General features: G+C 38.4%; 1 protein-coding gene across 1 annotated transcript; it reads right to left on the bottom strand.

The window, feature by feature from the left end:
- Positions 1–624: 624 nt before the first annotated feature.
- On the bottom strand, positions 625–26953 carry LOC121734457. Its single transcript, XM_042125069.1, has 4 exons — positions 23857–26953; positions 2412–2418; positions 1451–1509; positions 625–656 (listed from the first exon to the last, which is right to left on the bottom strand). Exons 1-4 carry the CDS (start codon positions 26774–26776, stop codon positions 625–627), a joined length of 3018 nt encoding a protein of 1005 aa, XP_041981003.1. The 5' UTR covers positions 26777–26953.
- Positions 26954–27382: the final 429 nt, after the last annotated feature.

Consider the following 27382-nt stretch of genomic DNA (forward strand, 5'->3'; position numbering starts at 1 on the left):
CATTCATAACCGAATCGGCTGTACAATTCCTAGGACTGAAGAAGATATCAGCTGAGGGACAAATATCATGCTTGGGTGGCAGTGCAACCATCGTCTCCAAAGCAACAGTTAATATTCAGCTCCAGTCTCTATATTATGACCCCTATTTTACAATAACAGTACGGGCATACGTGATTAACAAATGTATCACGTCCTTTCTACCCAGCAAAAAGGTAGACACTATACAGTGGGATGAACTACATTCCCTTAATTTAGCTGATCCGGAGTATAATATTCCGAACAAGATCGACATCCTTTTGGGCGCAGAAGTGCATGCGCAGATAATTAAAGACGGCCTCAAAAAGGGACCACTTGGCACACCTTTGGCTCAAGCAACAAGCTTGGGATGGATCTTATCAGGTGTAGTCAACGGTAATGCTAAACCGAGTGGTCAATTTACATCACTACATTGTTGTACTCGCTCGGACGATAACAACAATCTCTTAAAGAAATTTTGGGAAATTGAATCAGATATTCAAATGCCAAAGGAACGTTTATTTACTCACGATGAACAACGATGTGAAGAATACTTTGCGAAGACAACACATAGAGATCCAGATGGTCGCTATGTCGTTCGTCTTCCGTTCAAGAACCAGAATCCTCAAGTAACATCTTCACTGGAAATTGCAGAGAAAAGGCTGAAATCACTAGAACACAGATTAAATAAAGATAAAACATTACAAACCAAATATAATGAAGTAATAAATGAATATCTCATTCTTAATCATATGGAACTTATACCTGAAACAGAAATCAACAATGAAAATGCCGTTTACTTACCACATCACGCGGTCGTGAGAGATGATAAAACGACTACAAAGGTGAGAGTTGTTTTCGACGCGTCCTGCAAAGGAAAAAATAACAAATCACTGAATGATCACCTCCTAGTAGGACCGACAATCCAACCAGAACTTAGACATATCATCATGAAGTGGCGCACGGCACCCATATGTCTTTCAGCTGACATTATTAAGATGTTTAGGCAAGTGAAGATGGATGAACGGGACAATAATTATCAAAGAATCCTATGGAGAAAAAATCCTTATGAGAAAATAAACCATTATAGACTTACCAGAGTTACTTTCGGTACAGCTTCTGCACCTTACCTGGCTGTAAAGGCACTCCAGCAAGTAGCGCGTGACCACGAAGAAGAATATCCTATAGCAGCTCAGAAAACATTAAATGATTTCTACGTAGATGATTTTATGAGTGGAGTTGAAAATGTGAACGAAGGTATTAAGCTGTTTAAGGAAATGAATGAGTTACTAGGTAAGGCGGGTTTCAAACTACAAAAATGGATAAGCAACAATGAAAAACTTAATGAACTAATGGAAGGAAAGGATGGGACTACAGGAAAGGGAAAGGATAAGGAAATAAAAGAAGATGAACTAGTAAAAATAATGGGACTTACCTTTGACCGAAGCGAAGACGCGTTCCGTTTCGTAGTAAACCTCCCGACGCTGCAGGAACCTGTAACAAAAAGAAAAATTATATCGGACATAGCACGTTTTTATGACCCGCTAGGGTGGGTTGGACCTAACATATTATTAGCCAAGATAATGATACAAAAGCTGTGGCTCGCAGGTATTGACTGGGACGAAGTCGCCCCAGACAATTTACTAAAAGAATGGTTAACTTACCGTAGTGAACAAATTAAATTGACTAAAATACGTGTACCAAGATGGTTGGGGACATCTAAAGCTGATCGCGAAGTTGAGCTGCATGGTTTTTGCGACGCATCTAAATCAGCGTACGCAGCAGTGGTGTACATTCGAACTTTGGATCCTGAAGGCAAGGTTAACGTCTCATTAGTTACAGCAAAATCGAGAGTCGCACCTGTGAAGCAAGTCTCAATACCGAGACTTGAATTATGCGGTGCAGTCATGGTAACTAGATTGTTAATCGAAGTAGCAACCATACTAAATATTGCAAAACCCAACTTGCACGCCTGGACGGACTCAAATGTCGTTCTGGCATGGTTAAATAAACATCCCAGCAAGTGGAGTGTGTTTGTAGCAAATAGGGTATCAGAAATTTTAACAAACTTAGACCCGCCCAATTGGTCGCACGTTAGCTCTAAACATAACCCAGCTGACTGCGCCTCTCGCGGTCTAAGCCCAGCTGAATTGATTAACAATTGGCCAATATGGTACAGCGGACCAGAATTTTTAGCTAAACCAACCATTGCCTACAATAAACCTAACAAATTAGAAACTGATTTAGAGATTGTTCAAGCTCACTGTACTACGTTAGACGATAATGCTTTACTAAATAGATTCTCTACTTTAACAAAGGCAAAAAGAGTACTAGCCTATTGCATGCGGTTCATCAATAACACTAAGAAAACTACTACTAAAAACGCTACTACTTACCTTACAACTACAGAATTAAATGAAGCCTTAAACATTTACATTAAAAACTGTCAATTAAGCTACTTTAGTGAAGAAATAAAGAAAATTAAATTAAAACAAGACTTACCCAAAAGCTCCAATATAAAATCACTTACGCCATATTTGGATGAACACGGTATTTTGAGAGTAGGAGGACGATTACATCAATCAGATTTGTTAACATTCACGCGAAAACATCCCATCATTATACCTAAAAACTGTCGCCTTGCTCAACTCATTGTGACTGATGCCCACAAAAACTCTCTTCATGGAGGACCGCAAGCCACTTTATGTCTCGTTCAGACGAGATATTGGATCATTGGTGGCAAACAGATGGCAAAATCTCATTACCGTTCATGTGTCATATGTGTCAAAAACGCCGCCATCTCAAAAACACCTTTGATGGGTCAACTACCTACAGCTAGGATCACTCCATCTCGACCGTTCAGCCACAGTGGACTGGACTACGCAGGCCCAATCCAAATAAGAATGAGCAAAGGCAGAGGCAATCGATCGTACAAAGGATATATCGCTTTGTTTATTTGTATGGCAACAAGGACCATTCATTTAGAAGTTGTAAGTGACCTAACATCAGAAGGCTTCTTACAGGCTTTCAAGAGATTTGTAGCCAGACGTGGCCATTGTTCAAATCTTTGGAGCGACAATGGCACGAATTTTATTGGAGCATCAACTGAGCTCAAAAAACATTATATAGCTGAGCAGAAGCAGCTGCTCACAGAAGTTGCCGAAGCATTAGCAGTCACTAATTGTGAATGGCATTTTATACCCCCCCATTCCCCCAACTTTGGAGGTTTGTGGGAGGCAGGTGTAAAATCGGTAAAGTACCACTTGAAAAGAATCGTTGGCAACTCCACCCTAACCTACGAGGAGATGGCAACGGTCCTTGCTCAAGTGGAAGCATGTCTGAACTCTCGTCCGTTGTCGGTGATCAAAGACGATCCAGACACCATTTTGACACCCGGACATTTTCTCATCGGAGAACCACTGGTAACAGTTCCTAATCAGAACCTAGAGACATTAAATGTAAGTTCATTAAGGAGGTGGCAACACGCTCAACGTATGCTTCAGGCTTTTTGGCGACAATGGTCGCAAGAATACCTCACCAAATTTTTAGTGCGATATAAAGCGAATTCAGCGTCCATTCACCAATTCAAAGTTGGTGACACTGTTATCATTAAGGAAGATAACATGCCTCCCTGTCGCTGGCTTTATGGCAGAGTGACTGTCACTCATCCTGGCAAAGACAATATAGTACGTGTAGTTACTCTTCGAACGAAGTCAGGTTATCTTAAGAGACCTACTTCAAAACTTTGTATACTTCCCATTGCGGAATAAATATTATGTACCCATAAAATTGTTCTCATGGTTTAAAATAAGAAAATGTAGATACCTACTTTTATACAGTCCATTTACTTGTTTGATATGTAACACTATGACAATCTAAAGTGTATTTTTAAAATAGACTTGTAATTTTTATTTCAAAATTTATAAGTCCAAAGGTCTTACTTAAAACTTTGGCCTTGGTGGGCGGCATGTATAATATTTATCTTAGTGCTGCCATCTAGCGTCATACAATATCCGCTGTGTGTTAGTGTATTATTAGACACTTTAGTTTTGCCATCTACCACTAGATGGCAGGCGAGTCGTTGTAGATCGCACTATAGAAGTTACTTTCATATTAATATAAGTATCCTCATTCATTTGAATAAAAAACTTGATCCGTACTCAAACCCGAGTTTCATTGACACACCTATAGGCACCTATACGAGTTTGTACACATCGTAGACTTATTAACAAAAATACTTATAAAAAAAAATCCATTACTATTCAAGTAATAATATTAATAACCTTAGTTTTTGAAATACGCATTTATTTGAGGTAATTAAAATTTTAGGTCACGTCTTTTAAAATGTATCAGCTCATATTAGGCCATTGCCACCATGCTTGCGAAGCTATGATATCTACAACATGCATAATTATTTTTGACAATCATACGCAATCATAGACCAAGACACATTCATAATTGCTCGTGTGTTCTATCAGGAAATTGATTCCTAGGCAGTTGACAGACCAACGTCATTTGGTCGGATCATATCAATTCAATTATGTTAATTGTGATCACAAATCGTAACGCGACCAAACAACGTAGGTCCCCCATCTGCCTAGGAATCTCTGATAGTAGTTAATACATACAATGTGCCAATCTAAGCTCGGGTGCGTAGTAGCGGCCATCGAGATAGATACCTTACGAGTATGAAACCGCCATAGACGACGCGCACCTGGCCGCAACGCGACCAGCGGCCACACCATACTTTCGATGGCTGCCGCGGCCTGGCCGCTAGTGCCCGCCCGGGCTAAGTCTAGATGTATTAGCGCCCGCGTGAACGAGCGGTTTGGCCGCTATTCCGCGAGATCACAAGCAATTATTGTATGTAATATGTCAGCACTACCGTGCCACTATTTAAATAAATCGCTACATATAAGAACATAATCTCGCGGTGTAGCGACCAAAACGCGCGTTCGCGCGGACGTAGGTACATAAATCTAATCTAAGATAGCACTATACGGATTTTGAAGACGGCAGCTGAAGCTGAACAATTTTTCCTTTATCCTTTATAATAAGAACCCTCTAAAGCCGGAACAAGAGCATCGCTTGTAATTAGCATTCTTTTTAGAAGGAATCCGTCGGAAAAACTTGTGAAACTTTGCTCATTTCACATCCACAAACTCGGCTTACTGCTGCAGTCACAAAATACTTTTGCATTTATTTTTCAGCATTTAGCGCTCCTTTTTAGAAAACGATGTTTATAATATGTCCTGTTGATAGAGACAAATTATCAACCCATCATGGTAGTCCTAGATTTTCAAAGTGAAAAAAAAAAGTGGCACTCAGTACGATAAATGTAGTAAAGTCTGCTCTGTCAACTCTGTAATTCTGTCTACTCTGGTAAAGTAAGGTTGTCACATTTTTTTTTATTATATTAAACATGTAAATATATTACTAACATAATGCAAATACAATAGCAAAATAAATATTGAACGTTCAGCCTTGCAAAAGGAAAATAAGTTCACTTTTTTTATTCTTCTCTTCTTCATCTTAAAAGTATTTATAAAATGTTATGAATTGCAATCCCAGAAACCGATTGTTATTAATTCGTATGGTAGTGATTGTAGGAAACCTTAGATATTATTTTAAAATAGATATTATGAAGAATTAGGAATTTAGGAATTTTAATTAAATTAGGAAGAATCTTTAAATGTAATTTACTACCTCATAGGATTTTTAAATGTAACATTTATTGTGTAAAATAATATTATTATGATACGAAAATTTCAATACTCCGAGATCCGAAACGAGGGATTACAACATCCGTAGTGTAAATATGATCCGATAACTAAATTGGCAATTAGTGTAAATTACATTATGTATGGATCCCGTCGTGTTTTGTCATGAAACACTAATAGGATTTAAACGAAGATGTTTGTAAATTATCGTTAAACGGAAATGTTTGTTTTCAATTATTGTTTTTGGTAGGAAACGAAGGAAGTTTTACTTCGAAATATTGTTTATCATGATTTTATATTCTACGAATTTGGACTATTTAAGATGAGTGATGAGAATTAGGTATCGATTATTTTACCTTTAAGAATTAAATAATATTAATTATTTTCAACAAGATGACGCCCGCCACTCCGTTGCGGTAACAAAACCGTATCTGTGTGCTTTCCCGGGACTCAGAGTATCTCCATATCAAATTTCATCTAAATCGGTCAGAGCGGTTTAGGCGTGAAGAGGTTATAGACGTACAGACAAACAGAAACACAGACACACTTTCGCATTTATAATATATTTTTTTAATGAAATAAGGGAGCAAACGAGCAAACGGATCACCTGATGGAAAGCAACTACCGTCGCCCATGGACACTCGCAACATCAGAAGAGCTGCAGGTGCGTTGCCAGCCTTTTAAAAGGGAATACGCTCTCTTCTTGAAGATTTGCAGGTCGTTTAGGTCCGGAAATGTGATAGTTCGTTCTGGTGACAGTTTGTTCCAGAGTTTTACAGTGCGCGGCAGAAAGTTACGCGAGAAACGCACGGTGGAAGACTGCCACTCATTAAGATGATGAGGATGGTATGTTTTTCGCGTGGGACGATGGCAAAAAGTTACAGGTGGTATGATTCCGAACAATTCCTCAGAGCACTCCCCGTGATACAACCGATAGAGGATGCAGAGTGAAGCTACATCTCGGCGTAATTCCAGGGGGTCCAAGCTGTTTGAAACACTATGGCAGTCAACAATTCGAGCGGCCCTTCGTTGGATACGATCCAAAGGGAGCAGTTGGTATGTTAGCGCCCCTGCCCAGCGGGGCTAAAATGGTCAGATTTAGCAATTGCTCTCAATCAATTCAGCAAATGAATTGTCAAAACTGTCAAACTGACAAATGTCTAATCAGTACAAAAAACAGAAATGAATTGGAAGCAGAGTTGCATTTTGCGATTATAGAAAATGAATCATATTATGATTCATATCATGATTCTTCAAAGCGACCATTTTAGCCCCGCAGAGATGAGAACAATATTCCATATAAGGCCGAACTTGCGCCTTGTAGAGTTGTAGGCGTTGGTACGGACTGAAGTACTTACTGTCTCGCTCTGTTCAGAACACCAAGCTTCTTCGAGGCTAACTTGGCCTTACCCTCAAGATGATATTATAGAAGCTGGACTTCGTTTGATATGTAGTATTTCAATGCTAGGGGAGATGGTTAAAGATGTGCCCTCAAAACATGGATAATATACGACCATTGGTGACTTTTTAGTGGTGAACGCGCAGACACAATGTCTTGGCGGGGTTAAATTAGACTAAGTTACGTCTACCCCATTCAGAGACCTTCTCCAATGAATTCTCCACCTTAGACACAAGTCCGTTTCGACTCTCAATAATATTTAGCCGAGAATATGGGGGAGCCGGTATATACAGCATCTGTACTATCATCCGCATAGCAATAAATGCCGTTGGTCTGTAACATGTCATATTAGTATGGAGTCTCATTATAGTACTGTAAGTAATATTTCCTAAGTTATATTATGTAGGTATAATTATGGATAAGAATTCTGATTTTACTTTTTCACCCATGAAATTTTTCAAAAGTAGGTACGTAATATTTTAGTCCTGCGGGGCTAAAATGGTCGCTTTGAAGAATCATGATATGAATCATAACAATATGATTCATTTTTCTAAAATCGCAAAATGCAACTCTGCTTGCAATTCATTTCTGTATTTTTGTACTGATTTGACATTTGTCAGTTTGACAGTTTTGACAATTCATTTGCTGAATTGATTCAATCAATTCAGCAAATGAATTGTCAAAACTTTTAGCGATTCCTCTTGAGAGTGTAGCGATTCCTCTCAAGAGGAATCGCTAAATGTGACCATTTTAGCCCCACTGCTCAAAGAACACTGTTGGCACAGTCTTTTGTTTGTAAAAATAAAATATTTGAAAAATCTTCGACAAAATAATATTGCGGAGCACATTTTATAGGATGGTTGCTGTAGATGACTCAACTGGTAAAAAAATATGAATACTCATTATTTAGAAATAAAATATTAAATTGTTCTAAAATATTATTGTTCTCAACTATAACAACAGCAATAATTCTCGTTTAAAGCAACCTGGATAATTTCGGCTAATGCATTGTCCAGACGCGGTAATTTAATAAGAGGCAGGGAAATACAGGCTCAGATTAAATACAAACAAAGATATTATATTAGGAGAAGGAAAAACGGAAGAAAAGAAAGAGATGTTGTCTACTTGTTATGTTACATTTTTGTGTGTGTGTGTCTCTAGTCGATTAAAATTTTAAATACTGTTAGAAGTTCAAATTTGTATAAAAGATAAATTTTAACACAATGCACTTTTGGTAGACTAGGTTAAAGTTTTAAGTCGGTAGAAGTTGATTCTACCGACTTAAAACTTTAATCTAGTATTAAAGATCCGTGATGCATTTTTAACGCAATAAAGACGTACCTAATTTCAATGTCACAAAATTGGACTGCAACACAAACACTCAGACATTATATGTCTGAGTGTTTGTGTTGGTAAATTTTACCGTTGGAGTCCGGGACAATACTAAAAAGTGAGGCAGCAAATAACATCTTTCTCTTTTATATTGTCTTCGATCTACGTACTTGTTTATATTCAATATCTTTAGATAGAGACTATCAGAGCAGTTTAACGCGGAGGAAAACAATTATGGCGGACGTAAATGCGGTACGGGCTGTAAACAAGCGTTATTAGGACTCCGTAGGACACAAAGAAGGCCATTATAGTATTATTGGATACGCAACGGCTTTTTATCGTCCAATAACATAGAAAATTCATAAAAAGTTATTATATTGTTAACTGTTTGCACGCGCCAGTTTTGATGATCGCTTTGAATTTGAGAGTAATTTTCTTTTTAAAGGTCGATCTGACCAGTGTACACACTGAGTCCGACAGATTGGCCTGCGATCAGTTCGACCGGATCGATCGGACTTTCCGTAGTTTAGATGTGAATATGAAAATTTAACATTTCAGAAGTAACAACAGCCTTACCTTTCATAACTTAACACTTGACATTTAGGGCCTGTTTCACCACTTTCTGATTAGTGCCTGATAAAGTATTCACCATTTAACTTGACAGACAGAGTATGGAGAATCTGTCAAAAAAGTTGTGGATAGCCTATCAGGCACTTTATCAGGAAGTGGTGAAACAGGCCCTTAATATTATTTTCTGAGAGTCGTCCTTTGATTTGTACCTTAACAACACGACATACGTCAAAAAGACTTCGTATTTGTTCATTACATCAAAGAAGAATTCCTGTCCCTTAGCAAACTTGGCCTTTTCCAACTTTGTCAAAGTTGTCCATTGTATGACTGACCGCGACTCATCCAAGTTTGTGAATCAAACACGCGCACAAAGCCGGCCGCAAGTTTGCAACTTCGATGTTTTCGGATAAACCTTAATTAGATAATGAAATGTTTAAATGGACAGCTGGCGATTCACTGTGTAGGCCTATTTCAAAGGCGGGCAGAGTTGCAGTAGGTTCTATCGTACCTTAAGAGGAGTTCACACCGCCGTTTTTCCATACAAACGTTGTCCACTGTTTCCTCCCTGGATAATGCCCGTAGAGTTATGATTTTTTTCCTGAATGTCTATGGCCACTATTAGCATGTCCGTTTTCTTTTTTTCATAATTTTATTATTAAAAAAGATAAGAACGTCCAAAAACCCAAAAAAATGGCCAGATTTTCCTCTGTGTTCAAACACCTAGAAAACAAAACTGCCTAAAATATACAAAAAAAATAAAACATAGGAACACAGCTCAAGTCTTGCTTTAATTGTAAATGAAAAAAAGTACTTAAATCGGTTTAGTTTTGGAGAAGGAATCAGCGGACAAGGAATTGAAGATTTTCTGTTCTTTTATTAGAACTTTTGTCGTGTTGTCTCTTTCGCGCTCTGCGGTGGGAGACTTGAGATTAGAGAGACAGCAATACATTTTCAAATACCTATTTTCAATTTCTCTGGCCCCTGGTTTATCCTCTTAACGGGGCTTGGGTGGTGGATTGGGGAATCCGCTGCCCATTGCATGAGCCCTTCTCGGTAGAAGAGCGCCCGGTGCCTCGGGCTGCTTTCCGGAGGTTTCAGCAGCTAATAGCTCGCAGCGGAGGAGTCAGCACAAGCAGACACCGCTCTGGGCTGCCGCTCTTGTAGGCGGGTCCGGTGGCCCAGTAGCGTAGCGGAGGAACGGTGGGATTTTAGTGGGTAACCCCGGGTGTTCCTCCTTACCGCAGCACCTGGGGAGTCCCACATATCCCGGCGGCCTTTCCCCCGGGTTGCCGGGAATGCGTAATGCATTTCCCACTGAAAAAAAAGGTTCTATTGTACCCGCAACTCTGCATGAAGCGGGAAGTGCACCATGGGGTTTAGTGGGTAGACCGTACGCCGGGGAAGTCCCACATACCCCGGCCGATCTCCATAATCCAATTTCAAATGCTCTTATGTACAGGAAGGCCGAGAAAATGCGGCTTGACTGTATATTCACGAGGCACGAGTCTAGCCAGGTCGGCCTGCCACAGTCCGACGTAGACTCGGAGTGTAGAGGTCTTAAGACATTTATCCTCATTCTTGTGATCGTGTCAAAAAAAAACAATTTCTCAAATAAACTCTGGATTTGATCAAACTATTCGAAAGAAAAAAATCTTCATACAAAAATAAGTAACGCTATTCCTATTAAAATAGATGCTAAAACTTTTAAATTTGGTATATAATAGTGACGTTTACCCATAAATGAACTCTCCCTCGCTAACACTCGAGTTGCAAAAATGTCTGCAATCTCTAGCAGTAAACTGGGAGTAAAAGTTAATCAAACGTAAATTTCACTTAGTGACCGGAGGTTTTTGAAGGACCGTTTCGCCGAGTGAACCATCAATTCGGGTTCCGACCGCACCGGCCTGCGACCGACATGTGAATCGTTTTATTACGGTTCACGAAAAACCGTTACAATAACAGAAAGGTCATTTGAGGGCAGCGAGATTGATTATGTACATGACGCCTAAATATCTATCGGCTTTTTATAGCAGATGCTCTGTTTGTGCAAAAAATATATATTGTTACGTTTATTGAGTCTCTTTACCATTTGTTACAGTCAAAATAACAGAGAAGGAGTGAGGAGACAAAAATCGTCTAGAGTGTAAAAATGCGTTTCACTCAATTAAATTTTGCAGAAATGTAGTTTTTTCAACTTTTCTTTTTGATTGTCATCAATTCGACGTTACCTAAGAAATGTAGCTAGTGACGGGCTACGGAATGCCGTAGATATACAGCAAAATAATTATTCTGCTTTCTAAAGTGACTTGAAACCACGTGTGCTTAATTTGGGGTCGTATGAAGATGATCTAATGTGTTAATTATACGGTTAAAAGTTAATTAAAAATGTTTCATTCACCTTCTCTTTTCACACATTAATGAATGACACTAAGGGTCAATTTATACTAGCGCAGAGTCGAAGCGCATCGAAGAGAATTATCAAAACTGAACATACCAAATTCAACCTTAACTCTAAACTGTTAATGCACATAATATTATTACTTCTGAGAATTTAAAAGGTCGCGCGCATTGGCGCGGACTCGCGCGATTTCGCTTGACCAACGCTTTTTGATGCGCGCGCATTCTCGCGCATCCATGTTTCATCACTGTAGGCATTCTGGCGAATTCGCGCGCACTCGTTCGACTTGTTGCGAATTTGACGCTTCGACGCGCTGCGATTTGCTTCGACTCAGCGCGTTTATAAATTGACCCTAAGCGGCTGACCCAATATTTTACTCATGATAACAAGATTTGATTCGGTCGCTATTGTGTGCCATTTTTAAGTACAGAAGACATTGTTTCAATCATAGATGTAAGAAATATTAGATAGGTAAATGTTGCATTTAATAATATTAGAATATTGTCCCATTTGTCATGAATCACGATAGAACCTTGTTATGGGGTACAATAATAATAATCCATTATGTTCGTAATCTTGGGACCAAATTTTATACCGATATATGTGAAAGAACCTAAACTCTGACGGATTTTAGGGACAAAATGACGGATTTCCTTTGTCAATATATCACCTAGGTTATTCTACTCTAGAAAGTTACCATATTTCTTTGGTGGCCATGCTTATTGTACAGAATGAGTATTAATAATATTATTATAACGTTTTGCCTAAAATGTATTTAACTATGTGGTCATAATTGCTTGGTTTCTGAGATTTTTAACAGGTTTTTTTTTTTGTTTTGAGTTCTAAACACTTACGCTTTTGATTGGCTAACGAAAAAATCGTGAATTCAATTTCCCTAAGACAGTTGAAAATATAAGCTCCGTTCAAAAAATCTGAAAAACCAGCCCCCGTAGACAAGTGGCAAAACGCTAACGTTAACGCTAACGCTAGCGCTACAAAATGTATGGATTTGACATTAGTATTCGCTAGCGAAGCGATGACTTAATATGTCAAATCGCATAAATTTTGTAGCGCTAGAGTTAGCGTTAGCGTTAGCGCTTTGCCACTTGTCTACAGGCCCGGGTATTAATATTTACTTCTACGTCACATCTAGTGAATACTAAATCTATATTTTCAATTCAATTGTTTGTTGATACAATACGTTGTCGAATTGATTTAATTAGATAAGGACCTTTGATTCTATCTCCCTAAATAGAACGCTTATTTAACTTCGTTACATTGTTGTTAGTGGTCATTTATTTAAACCATCGTTGATTAACAAAGTTAACTGCTAGCTTAGTGCTTTTCAAGATGTGACGTATGGAAAGAAGAAATATTGCGCGACCCCCATTTGGTTTTTTTATATCATAATATGACGTATATTATGTAGAATAATCAATATTTTATATATTTATTGTATTTCTTTTACTGCAATAGTTTTATCGACCAGCTGGCGACCCCCTATAGAAGCTTCGCGACCCCCCAGCCGGGCTAGCACGGCCACCAGTAGAAATGCGAAAGTATGGACAACTGTGGATATAAACTTAAGGTGAAGTTCCGATCTTTACCGTGGCTAATCGCGACCGACAAAAATTTAATTAAAATGCCACTTTATGACAGACTATAATATTTGTCATAAAGTAGAATATAGGTATTACTTGAATTTTTAGGACTATAGTCTGTCATAAAATAGCATTTAAATTGAATTTTTCGGAACGAAAAAAGATCGGAAATTCACCTTAAGTTTATCTCCACAGTTTGTTTATACTTTCGCATTTCTACTGCCGCGCTGGCCCGGCAGGAGGTCACGACCCAAAGGATGATAAACGCTGGGTAAAATTTTATTACTAAGCTATTGCATAGCTTTTATCACGGGCTTTCAGTGCGGCGAAAATAACCTAACATCCCTCACTTCGACCGGGACACGGTGCGGCGTTGCCAGACTTCGGCACGGTGTTTGTGTGCGTGCATCTAGACTAATGCGAATTATAATTGCTTAAGTTGATAAAAATGCTATGCAATTGCTTTACCGCGGCAGTCCCCGAGTGTCACACTTATTTTTTATTTATGAGGACACTGTACATTTTATAAATTTATAACCTTTTCTGTCATCTAATATTAAATCTTTTCAAAATCCATATTTCGAAGCATACATTAATTTATACAAAATTTTATATAAAACGTTTTCCATACATTGTAAACTTGTTTGGTTAATATAATATTATTATATATTATATTGTATTAATATACTAAAATTATTATTAATACACCCTTTAATCGTTAAAACGAAATATGTTGTGTTTTTCTATTATTTTATATCTACGTAGCGTAGGAATACCCTGCTTAGAGACAAAACTTTACTACATAAGTATTTAACATACTATCCGCTGTCTGATTTTGGAGCCCAGTAAAATAGCCTTTATCTGAAAAGGTCTAAAAAATTACCCGCCCCAAAAAGTTTCAACGAAAACTAAATTAAGAGCATTTTTCACGAGTCTTAAGTCGGGACTCACAGATACCTTTATCCCGATATTAGCGCCCTCGATAATGTGAAAAATAGCCGGGCAATATTTTTGTATGGACAGGGAAACGAGCAAACGAATAGCACGATGCTAAGAGATTTCTGTTATGAGAGTGATAACTGATAACAATTGAAGATGTAAGTGGTAGAAGCAGGTTGATAACAGTTAAAAAATTGCCGTTTGTTGCATAAATGGAGGCTTTGGGGCCGGAAAAATGATTTTAAATAAAATAATCAGCCAAGTGCGAGAGACTCGCGCACGAAGGGTTCCATAATAAATATTATTATTAAGTGTTAAAGTGCACTTAATATATTTAAGGTCTTTGTGAAAATTTTTAGTGCCTACCTAAGTAGGTTCTATCGTACTCGCAACTCTGCCCGAGTAGCAACATGGGTTTTTAGTGGATAGAACCTAGCCAGGCGAGTTCCACATACCCCAACGATATCCCCAATCCGCCGGGGATGCGTAAAGCATTGTTTCCCCATTCAAATTGATATATTAATTTTAAATTTTAAATATACGATTCCACGCCAAGCGGACAGGAAAAAAAGTAGATGTCTCCGATTTTGTTAGTATTTTATTATGTTATTATACCTGTACGTGTTATTAGAACGTGTGCCAAATATTTTTGTAATGTCTAGATTAAGAATGATGGTACTTTAAAAATTTCGGCATTCAGTCTTCCGTCATAAGAAAAAAGGTCGCTAAGTGATTTTCGCGATTTTGGGGTTTTGAGTCCACTGAACTTAGTTCAGTGGACTTAGTTTCTGAAAATCGCGAAAATCACTTAGCGGCCTTTTGTCTTATGACGGCAGCAGTGCTTCCATGCCGACAAGCGAATTTTGGCGCAACGGATTTGCAACGGATTTGCAACGGATTTACGGGCGTCACGTGGCGTAGAGAATAATTAGATCACGGTTTTCGATGATACGCCTCCGCTTCTTCAGGGACCTTTGAATGAGAGTCATAAATTCGCACTTGTCGTAACAAAAGTTATGGCTGTAAAACTTATATGGCTCGTGTCATGTAATGTAACACTTGGTGATGAGTTTTTATTGTCAGTTTCGCCATTATGTCCACTCTTAACGAGGTACAAATACACAATACTGGAAATTATTTCATAATGTGATAGCACTTTTCATGGAATTATGTGATATTATTTTCATCTCAGCACATCTGTGCACTAAGCCGATTTTGGTGAAATTTGTTATGAGGCTACTTTGAGTCCCGGGAAAGGAACTTTTTATCATGAAAAATATGATTCAAATATAATTTGATAAACTTATATAATCCGAAAAAAAATACGATTCCCGCGTGGTAAAAAAAAAATCGCAGTGGAGTTAAAAGGGCATCAAGTAGAATGAAATAAATATTTGCGATTAAATTTAAGTATGCATCTTTTCAAGATCGCCGCCCCCCTTCAGACCTTCAGCGCCCACAAGGGGGCGTCATCGCCCACTTTGGAAAATCATCATCATCATCATATCAGCCTATAGTCGTCCACTGCTGGACATAGGCCTCTCTCAATGAACGCCAAGATGACCTATCTCCTGCACTTTGGAAAATACTGGTTTAAAATATGGCTCTCTAAAACCTAAGCCATGTCGAAGTGCTAAATCAATATGTAATCTTTATTTTCCTCTCTGCCGGCATTGCTCGAAAATGGCGGAGAAAATCTATTACGGAAATCCAACAATACTGTATACGCTGACCACTAAATCCTTTCCGTTGTAAGATTTTATTTCAGTCACGTACCCAGCGCTGGTTTGAAATATTTAAATTTTAAATTGTACCTTCCGATATTCTTTGGTAATAATTTAGGAATTTTCTAAGCAAAAAGATCTGTAAGCCTGAAACTATGAACATTAATACTACATTTAATAGAAACACTTTATGTTGGTGAAATGCAATTCGGTGTTATAAATTCGTTTATACGCTTAGAACCGGTTTAGTGAGCACTAAGCGAGTTTAAATTCGTTGGTGAAATCGCACCTTTTTTTTATGAAATAAGGAGGCAAACGAGCAAACGGGTCACCTGATGGAAAGCAACTTCGGTCACCCATGGACACTCGCAGCATCAGAAGAGCTGCAGGTGCGTTGCCGGCCTTTTAAGAGGGAATAGGAGAGGGTAGGGATGGGAAGGGAATAGGGGAGGGTAGCGAAGGGAATGGGGTAGGGGATTTGGCCTCCGGTAAACTCACTCACTCGGCGAAACACAACGCAAGCGCTGTTTCACGCCGGTTTTCTGTGAGAACGTGGTATTTCTCCGATCGAGCCGGCCCATTCGTGCCGAAGCATGGTTCTCCCACGTAGCTCCCACCTTGGCCTCTTTAGATTTAGGTTATAATAAAAAAAATTGCTTAGTACCTGTCAGCATAGTAAATCGTACTAAGATCGAGATGATTCGATTCCCGTTCGAGAGTAAGGGCTGATCGAACTTTGTCGATAGTAGACAAAGGAAACGTGGTCCTCAATACTCGTAAGCGGGGCAGTAAAATATTCGTCATGGAGTCATAAAGGACAATCCATGTCTACAGCACCTCCACGACGTTCGAACGTGTGCAGAATACTTCGCCTGTTGTTGGAATTCTCAAGATATATTAAATTTTTTAATCGTCTTAGATATTACTAGGTGACTCGGTAAACGTTCTTTTGCCATATAAATTATTTATAGCATCAATATAAAAATTAGATAAAAACCTATTCTCAGGCCTAACGAATGTACTACAAAATTTCATTCAAATCGGTTGAGCCGTTTTAGAGGAGTTCGCGCACAAACACTGTGTCACGAGAATTTTATATTTTAGAAAGATGGTAGAATATTAGAAACAGCTAAATAGATAACCCGCAATTTTATAAAATTCTGTCTGAATGCGGATGGGCAAAACGAGTGTACATGTATTTGTGTATTGAAATGTTCTTACTTCTTAGTAATCTATATATATAAAACTCAAAGGTGACTGACTGACTGACTGACATAGTGATCTATCAACGCACAGCCCAAACTACTGGACGGATCGGGCTGAAATTTGGCATGCAGGTAGATGTTATGACGTAGGCATCCGCTAAGAAAGGATTTTGATAAATTCCAACCCCAAGGGGTTCAAATAGGGGATGAAAGTTTGTATATAATAATACTTCTTAACGCGAGCGAAGCCGCGGGCAAAAGCTCGTCTAATATATAAAAATAGGTCGGGTTTTCCTTCCTGACGCTATAACTCCAGAACGCATGAACCGATTTCTACGGTTTTGCATTCGTTGGAAAGGTCTCGGGCTTCGTGACGTCTATAGAAAAAAAATCAGAAGAAACTTCAAGAGGATAGCAGGAAAACAGGGAAAATCATTTTATGGCAAAATAACGTTTGCTGGGACAGCTAGTAATTATTATTATCTATTATTATAAATTACCTACAAATTATAAAAACTAAGTAAGTATAACTAAATATAATTACATTGATAATTTTAACGTTATCTAAAAAGATGTTACAACATTTTATAAAATAAGATAACAACGTGTCTGTTAAAATAAATATAAAATACGTGTTTCTTTATCCTCAACATTTTTGAAATTCACAATTTTATTCTCAAACGATTATCTTTTGCATTAGAACTCCTTTTGCAGTTTCAAAGTAAATACCTCCTTTCCGACGGAGCGTCGTAGCAGTCGTAGCAAACACACGTCACAGTATAAATGATATTCAGTAATCTATCTAGATCCACATCGGATACACAGTACAGAAGATTGATTTAGGGAGGTCCCAATATTTACTTTGAGTGCGTGATCAGATTTGAATATGAATTATGAAAACTTTGTCAATTTTCAATACCAACTAAGTTTTAATAAAAGAAGATTCATAATATTAAGGTACTGCTACAAAAATAAAAATAAAATTGTTAGTCGTTATTTTGGACAGTTAAAAAATGTTTGATTCTCTCAATGTCGCCATTTTTAGACCCTTGTTAGGTGAGCAAAACAATGCTGCAGTATTACATTACACGTTCGTAAAATAATATTTGATAGAATACGACAAAGTTACACTACTGTATATATTAATAGTGTACATGTGTCTTCGTAACAAACAACTTCGAGCTGACCCTTACCTTTTGCCAGACATTGTTTTCTTTCGAGCAGATATATACAAGCGAAATTAAACTCTATCACAATGAACCAAGGTGTATTTTATATCTTTTTAAAACAGTACCCTCTAGGTAGTCCAACAATTTACATATCAGGGCATGTAACGAATAAAAATATGGCTTCTTCGAATTTATATTTTCGTAATATTCTCTAAAGCAAAGATTTGCAGGCAAAATTTAAAATATTATATTATGAAATTATAATATTTTAAATGATAACAATATCCACAAGCGCATCTTGAGGCATCCAAACATGGTCACATCTACGTAAGCTTTGGTACAAAACGCTTTATGCTGCAGTCCGACAAAATATAGATGATAATTATAATAACTCCTACACCGGTTTCGGTGACAGTGGCCGGTTTAATTGAAACCAGGCTGGCTACGCAGGAGTGATTTTATAGTGACCAAGTGTGTGCGCAGTACACAAGAGCACTCTCTATTCTTACTCTCATAAACCATTGGAACGGAAGACACGACTGGCGAGAGATCAGAAGCAGGACCGACTTTTTACATGCCCTCCGACAAATGGATCATCTTATTTGTCAGACAATCAGGTGATCAGCCTGCATTGTCCCAACTAAACTTGGAAATAACATGTTTCCAATGGACAATGGACACGGGAATCGAACCCACAGCCAAGGCAAGAGCGACGCGGATCTGCGGGGCTAAAATGGTCACATTAGCAATTCCTCTCAATCAATTCAGCAAATGAATTGTCAAAACTGTCAAACTGACGAATGTCAAATTAGTACGAATTACAAGACATGAATTGACCAGAAGCAGAGTGACCATTTTGCGATTAAATAAATTGAATCATGTTATGATTCATAATAAAATGATTCTCCAAAGCGACCATTTTAGCCCCGCAGGAGGCAGGTCACTCTTCCGGAAAAAGTTAAAAATATCAAGCTATCAAAATGGCTACCTCAAGAAGATTTGATACAGGGTGTAACAAAATTAAGTGATAATACTTGAGGGTGTATATGTATTCCTTGTTTAGAGTTCGCTGTAAAAATAGCATCGCTGAAAGACCAATTTTTTTCACTTTTGGGCAAGAGCCCCATAGTTACTAGTTTCCCCATACAGAAGTGAAAAAAAAATTAGGTCTTTCGGCGTTGCTACTTTCACAGTGAACTCTCGACAAGGAACACATACACACCCTAAAGTATTATCACTTAGTTATGTTATACACTGAATAAAAAATGTACTTACTTTATTAGTTATTACTTTAATTCTCCCACCACCACCCACCCACATTTATTCACGTAAATCATTCCATGTTCATCATTTTTTGTTTAGCTATTTGAAATAAGAAAATCTGAAATGGCTGTACCATTAATACCTTCATCCTTGCTCAATCGGTACATATTGGACAGACGTTGGATCATCTCCAAATTATTGTCTGGCAATGGCGCCAAAATGAGAGGCAGCTATTTGTTACTTAATTAGTACTAACACTGTTTATAGCCTATCACCATCATCGTAGTAATGATGATAATATTGGCTATAAAACTGTCCTAAAAATGAACATGTCTGATAATGGGATTATCACTTATAATACCACAAGAGCTTCAAAATTATCGGGTATTTCCCGATAGGTTCGTTGCAAACAAATGAAGGAGTCAAGTTTTTCAGGTTAAAAAAACACGAGCGCGAAGCGCGAGTGATTTTTCCTGAAAAACTTGACAACTTTATTTGTTTGCAGGGAACCTTGAGGGAAATGCCAGATAATTTTGAAGCTCTTGTGGTATTCGGGGGATTATTTTTCCGTCCCAAATGTCGGCCAATAGAATTAGAATTTGTTTTTTATATATAGCAAGTAGCAACTACCAGAGAAAATTTTCAAAAAATTATCAGTATAATACCATGTAGGTTGTACCACGTGACGTCGAATGGTGCAATTCTATTGGTCGATATTTGGGTCGGAAAAATAATCGAAGTTATTTTGACAATGACTGTGTACTACGTGTAAATGTTTTTGTGGGTAAAAGTGGCCATATACGGGACAATTATCGTAACGATTTTCTCTCCTCGATGTTAAAATCGAACGACAAATGTACGTGTGTAGCAATATTGCAAACGATTTTACGTTCAAAAGATCGATTGGACGATTTTCTTGACGATCGATCGAAACGACAAATTGTCACGTGTATGGGCACCTTAAGGTGTGAATGTCAAAATAGGTAAATCGATCTTTGTTTGTAAAGTAACACTTAAAGAAATAAATCAAAGAATTTTTTTTCAAACAGTTTGGACCCCTTGGAATTGCGCCTAGATGTAGCTTCACCCTGCATCCGCTATCGGTTGTATCACGGGAAGTGCTCTGAGGAATTGTTCGGAATCATACCACCTGCAACTTTTCGCCATCGTCCCATACGAAAAATATACCATCCTCATCACCTTCATGAGAAGCAGTCTTCCACCGTGCGTTTCCCGTGTTTTCAACGTTCTGCCGCGCACTGTGAAACTCTGGAACGAACTGTCACCAGCAGTATTTCCGGACCTATACGACCTGCAAACCTTCAAGAAGAGAGCGTATTCCCTCTTAAAAGGCCGACAACGCACCTGCAGCTCTTCTGATGTTGCGAGTGTCCATGGGCGACGGTAGTTGCTTTCCATCAAGTGACCTGGTTTGTATGCGAATTTAGTGGACTGTATTAGGTTTAAAAATTTATAAACTATGAATCGTTACCACACCACAAGTTAACATCTGCTGCTGCATGAATACACCAATATAACAAATTAGAGATCTTACCTTGGATGGGAACAGCGGATTTCCAGCGTCACTTGTATAGGGGGGCCCCCTTTTTTAGCGGTTATAGAAAATTCGCGGCTTTTAGCGTAGCGCGGAGCGCGGCTCAAGCGGAACAGAAGAACTTCACTCTTTCAGTCCTGCGGCCACGATTTGCGACGAACTTCACTATTGGCGCAAGTGGCGCCAAACTCGCGTAGCGGATATCGAGGGAAAGAGAGGATTATTAGGACAGGATCGATAAGACCTCGTCCAATGTCATAACAGTGCACAAACACAACAACAGATGGCGTTATAAATTATATGCGGCAACAATTCATAGAAATATAACAAACGGCGCCTTCATCCTCCCCCCCTTGAAAGGGATAGTCTTATCCACTTTCAAAATATAAATTAGCTAATGTTTAAATGCGTTATAATTAAGCGGTTATTATACGAGAAACAAATTAAATTAACGCGAGTTCACCCGAGTGAAATAGTTAACAAAATAACTTAAATAATACTTATAGACTACGAATAGAGAAAATGTTACATTTACTGGGTAGGTAATGGACAAAGCTTAGTAACGGAGCGACGAAAAACACCGGTTTTTGTTTTAACATCTACCACACGTACAACTCCGTCAGCGCCGGGATAAGTCTTGACGATAATACCGATTGGCCACTGTAATGGCGGAATATTATTTGTATTAATCAAGACAATTGTACCAGTACATATTGACTTGGATTTCTGTATCCACTTTTGTCTACTCTGTAACGTGTTTAGGTATTCTACTCGCCATCTATTCCAGAAGGATTGAACAATTTTATCTATCAGCTGATACTTTTGTAGCAAGTGTTCGCGGTCATTATTATAATCAGTATGTTGCAATGATTTAAGCGGCGTTAAAGTTAAAAAATGAGCGGGAGTTAAGGGTTGCGGATCATTTGGATCCGAACTGAGTAATGAAAGCGGACGCGAATTGAGTAAAGCTTCAATCTGAGTAAGTACGGTTGACATCTCTTCATAAGTTAATAATTGATTGCCTATAATTTTATTTAAGTGTGATTTGATACATTTTATATTACTTTCCCAAATACCACCGTGATGCGGCGATTGCGGCGGGTTAAATTTCCAATTTATACGGTTTTCAACTAAAACTGTGGAATATTCCTTATTGTATTCCGGCGAGTTAATTAAATCATATAGAGCGTTAAGATGAGATCTAGCACCGATAAAGTTAGTACCACAGTCAGAATAGATAACACTGACTGGTCCTCGGCGGGATAAAAACCGTTTTAAAGCGTTTAAAAACGATGCCGTTGATAAATCGGATACAAGTTCAATGTGAATAGCGCGCGTTACTAAGCATATAAACAAACAGATATATGCCTTACAGGAGCGTATTCCACGCTTGCGATAAGGGATAATTTGAATAGGTCCCGCAAAGTCCGTGCCACAATGGGAATATGGTTTAGATTCGCGAACACGACAAGCAGGCAAATCGCCCATTAGCGGAAATTGTGGTCGCGGATTAGATTTAAAACATAGGTTACATTTACTAAGTCGCCTTCTTATAACGTTGCGAGCACCAAAAATCCAGTATTTCTGTCTCATTATTGAAAGTAAAAGACCAGGTCCGGTATGTAGATTGCGCTTATGTTCGTAATCGATAATTAGATCAACAACATGATCCTTTCCTGGCAATAATATTGGATGTTTGCTATCGTAATCGAGATTTGAGTTCGCAAGCCTTCCGCCTACACGAAACAGGCCTTCGTCAACATATGCGTTTAACTTAGCGAAAGATTTAGGCAAATTACTATTTGACAAATTAAGTTTAAATTCTTCGGAAAAATGAACACTTTGTACATCGCGTAAAATTGCTAATTCTGCATAATTTAAATGTTGAATTTCAAATTTACGAGGAAGCTTCTTTATAAAGCGAAAAACTAGAATGACTATGCGAAGAAGTTTTGGCCATGAGGAAACGCGTCTAGCCAACTCATATAAAGGCGGGTATACACGTTCAACTACATTAGTATTTAATACGTTAATTTTAATTTCAGGCGGGTCGACACAGCTGCTAGTATCGAATTTTTTAAGCGGCCATTCCGTAACAGGTAAATGAGCAAAATGCGGGCCATTATAGTATAACGGATGTCTGACTAACTGATTTGGAGTCAAGCCTCTGCTCAGACAGTCAGCAGAGTTCTCGGTACCTTTAATATGGTAAAAAATTTGCGGGTTTACATTTTCTTGAAGCTGTGCCACTCTGTTTGCTACATAAGTTTGCCAGCGTGCGGGAGTTGAATTAATCCATGCTAACGTGACCATACTATCAGAAAAAGCGAATGTATTGTGTACGTTACAACGACTGCGATATGTATCTTGAACAGTACTTATTAATTTAGATAACATTAAAGCGGCATTTAATTCTAATCTAGCGAGCGTGATTTTTGTTTTAGACGGCGCTACTCGTGACTTAGCACACAGTAAGCTAACCATAGACCGGCGAGTTTCTTTACAATAAACATGAAGATAAACTACTCCACCGTATGCGCGCTCGCTTGCGTCGGCGCAACCGAAAATGGTGAGAGTTACATGCGGTTGAATACCTACAAATCGCGGAATTATAATTTGCTGTAAACAAGGCAACTCATTTACGAAAGTGTTCCATAAAGAAATTATATTTGCGGGCGGTGGGTCATCCCATTCTATATGACTTTCCCATAGCGATTTAATAATTAATTTTGCTAAAAGCGTGACAGGAGCTACGAATCCCATCAAATCCCAAATCCTAGCCACAAATGAAAGGATGTTACGTTTAGTACACTTACGGTCATCCTCTGTAACGCGAAAACAGAAATTATCTGAAGCGGGCGACCACTGTAGGCCTAATATTTTAAGGTTTCCGTCTGAACCTATATCAATTAAATCGGTCACTCTAGCCTCAGAAGGCATAGCACCAAGAAAATTTGATGAATTACTAGCGAATTTGACTAAGTCAAATCCGCCGGCGGCGAACAAATCAATCAGCTGTTTTGACGCGGTTATAGCTTCAGCGGTATTTCTAAAACTCAGGGCAACATCATCTGTATATATTGCGTCCTTTTCTAAGGCTGCAACCGCAACAGGAAATCGTGAACGTTCATCGTTCATAAGTTGACGTATTACGCGCATGGCTAAGTACGGACTACATGTCATACCAAAAGTTACTCTATTAAACTGATACAATTGAATAGGCTCATTCGAGTTAAATCTATACAAAATTCTTTGATATTGTCGAAAGGACTCTTTAACTGTCACTTGTAAAAACATTTGTCGAATATCAGCGCTTACCGCGACCGGAAACAGTCGGAAATTTAAAATAATTCGAAACAAATCCGATTGTAAATTTCTTCCTGTGTGTAAAATATCATTTAACGAAATACCTGAGGATGTTTTCATACTAGCATTTAAAACCATTCGAACCTTTGTTGTTAATTTATCTCCTCTGACTACAGCGTGATGCGGAATTACATAATATTGATTCGAATTAAGCGTGTTGTTATTTACAATTGTAATATAACCCTTTTCTATATACTCATTTATTATTTTATCGTACTCACGTTTAACTAGCGGATTTACTGACAAACGGCGTTCGAGAGATAAAAAGCGGCGCTCGGCGATATGCCTAGACTCTCCTAGCGACGCGGGGTCAGCCTTAAATGGTAGCGCGACCGAGTACCTACCATTACTATCTCGCGACGTAGTCTGTTCGAAAATATTTTCACATTCTTGTTCAGCGGGAGTTAAATAATTATCACTAGGTAATTCTTCCGTATCAAAGAAACGGGAAATACAATTTTCAAACGTACAATTAAAATTACAAAAGAAAGTTTGAGCGCGATCGTCAGTTGACGCGGTCTGAGCTTTGCCTAAAATCAAAAAACCGAGTGTAGTTTCTATAGCGATAGGTTCGTTTGAACCGCGAGAAAACTTACGTTGTAACAATATGCGAGCGAATACTTCACAACCGAGTATCATATCAATCGTACCGGGCTGGTAATAATAATTATCTGCGAGCGGCAAATCCTTTAAATAAGATAGCGAAGAAATGTCAACTTTACATGAGGGCAATTCACTAGTAATTCTATCAACCACGTAAGGCTGTAAATCAAACCGAACCTTATCATTTAAGCGAGAAATTAATTTTAAATTTGTTAACCCGCAGGGGTTATTCACAACATCACCTAAACCAGAAACTTGAGCGTTTTGAGCGGAAAATAGCGGTAAATTTAAGCGATCACAACATTCACGCGTAATTATATCTTTCATAGAACCAGAATCTATTAAAACACGAATAGGTATTAATTTTTTCGTATCAAACTGTTGGGCGTAGCATACCGCTGTACCTAAAAGTACAGTTTGACAATTATTGTAAATGTTACGCGAAGGGTCAATGACCTCCGAGTGCGTATTCGTAACACAAAGCGAAATATTTTGATTGTCTCGTGCGGAAGCGAAATTAATTTGTTGCACATCCTCTGACTTAGAAGTGCGTGCGGGCGGGAAATGCGCGGGTGCGTCCGCAATATGCGCGGTTTGTGCGTATGCGTGGGGAGCGTGTTCTTCATAAGAAGCGGGAGCGGGAGGGTATGCGGGAGGGCGAAGCCCTAAAGAGAGAGAGTTGCTGCGTGTACTTACGCGGGGAGGGGAATTCTCATATGCGGGAGAATAAGAGGGAGCGTTGTTGCATGTATTTATGCGGGGAGCGGAATTCTCATATGCGGGAGAATAAGAGGGAGCGTTGTTGCATGTATTTATGCGGGGAGCGGAATTCTCATATGCGGGAGAATAAGAGGGAGCGTTGTTGCATGTATTTATGCGGGGAGCGGAATTCTCATATGCGGGAGAATAAGAGGGAGAGTTGCGTGCTTCTATTCGGGGAGCGTGCGAGTAGGCACCAGCGCTGGCGCGCGGAAGCGAACTATTATAGCGAGCTGCGGCTGCGGGCGAGCGGGAAAACAATGCGATATGTTTATCATTGCGGTTATGATTAGGTTTTGCGGGAGTATTTAAATTATTGTTATGACCTTCAGCGTGAGTCATTGTATTAGCGAAAGCTTGTTTTGTAGAATCCGAAAAATGTATAAGCGAGTGATGATTACGCGAACAAAAACGACAACGTTTAATAGAATTACAATCTACTATTGAATGACGGTGGCTAAGGCAATTAAAACATAATTTATTAATTTTCGCGTACGTATAACGTTCAAAGGGATTTAATGATGTAAATTTAGGACATTGATACAACTGGTGTTTATCAACATTGCAACAATTACATTTTAATGATTTAGTTTCATTAAATGCGTATGGAGACGGTGAATCATACCTACTTTGAATGTTGACAAATGTTTTAAACGTTTTATTCTGTGTCGCGGCGCGAGTTTTGTAAGAATTAGTATTATTATTGTTTTGTGAGCTCGAAAACTTTACAATATTATTAACATTGGTGCGACTTAGAACGCGATACTGGTCTCTGATAAATTTAATTAATTCAGATGATGTTGGGAATTCTTTGTTTTCTCTAATATGCATTTCAAAACACTTAACAGTTTCTAAATCTAACGATCTCAATCCTAAGTGAACAAACATGAACTCAGCTAAATTTGTTATATCGATTTGTTTTAAAGCGGACACAAGCGTCGAGTATTTATCTACAAAACCCTCCAAAGCGGCCGGAGTTGCGGTATTTATTACTGGTAATTTAAGAAGTTGGTTAAAATAAGACACTGCAAGTGAACGTTTATCGTTATATTTGTCACAAAGTGCGGACCATAATAATGAATAATTGTCGCCCGTAGGTAAAATTCCTTTACTTAAGTCGAGCGCGTGCCCCGTTAATCTACCAAGCAAATATTGCATTTTCTCTGAGTTGGATAAAGTATTATTACTATGTATTATGTTGTGGAAATTTTCATAAAAAATAGACCAATTTTGAATGTCCCCGTTAAAAGAAGGTAATTCTAATCGCGGCAATCTAATTTTAGAATTATTGTCGTTATCATGATTACAATTCGATTTTACAACGCTTTCTTTTGATTCTATGGTGGAGCGGTTTGCTACTTCAATTTTGACTCGATTATACAAGTCATCAAATGCGAAAATTTGCTGAAAATCAGGCGATGCGTTAGGATCAAGAATTAAAGTTAACTCATTTTTATTATTAATTGCGGAAATAAATTCGGCGCGGATACTATCTATAGTTACGCAATTGGTTAAAAAATCTTGCGAACTTCTAGTGGGCGCGGTCGATATTGGAATCGAATCAAAAACAGATTGCATACGTTGAAAATACGCAGCGGCTTTAATTTCAGCGAGTTTTAAGTTCCGTTCGCCTGCCATTTTTGCTGAAGCGTCAGCGTGCTCATGGCTTCGTGTCGTCGCCATTTTGTTTTACACAAATTATACGAGAAAAAGCGAGTTTGCGGATAAATTTAACTAAAAAAACGCGGTAAATAACGCACAAAT

Source organism: Aricia agestis, chromosome 15, assembly GCF_905147365.1.
Source record: "Aricia agestis chromosome 15, ilAriAges1.1, whole genome shotgun sequence".
Classification (NCBI taxonomy): Eukaryota; Metazoa; Arthropoda; class Insecta; order Lepidoptera; family Lycaenidae; genus Aricia; species Aricia agestis.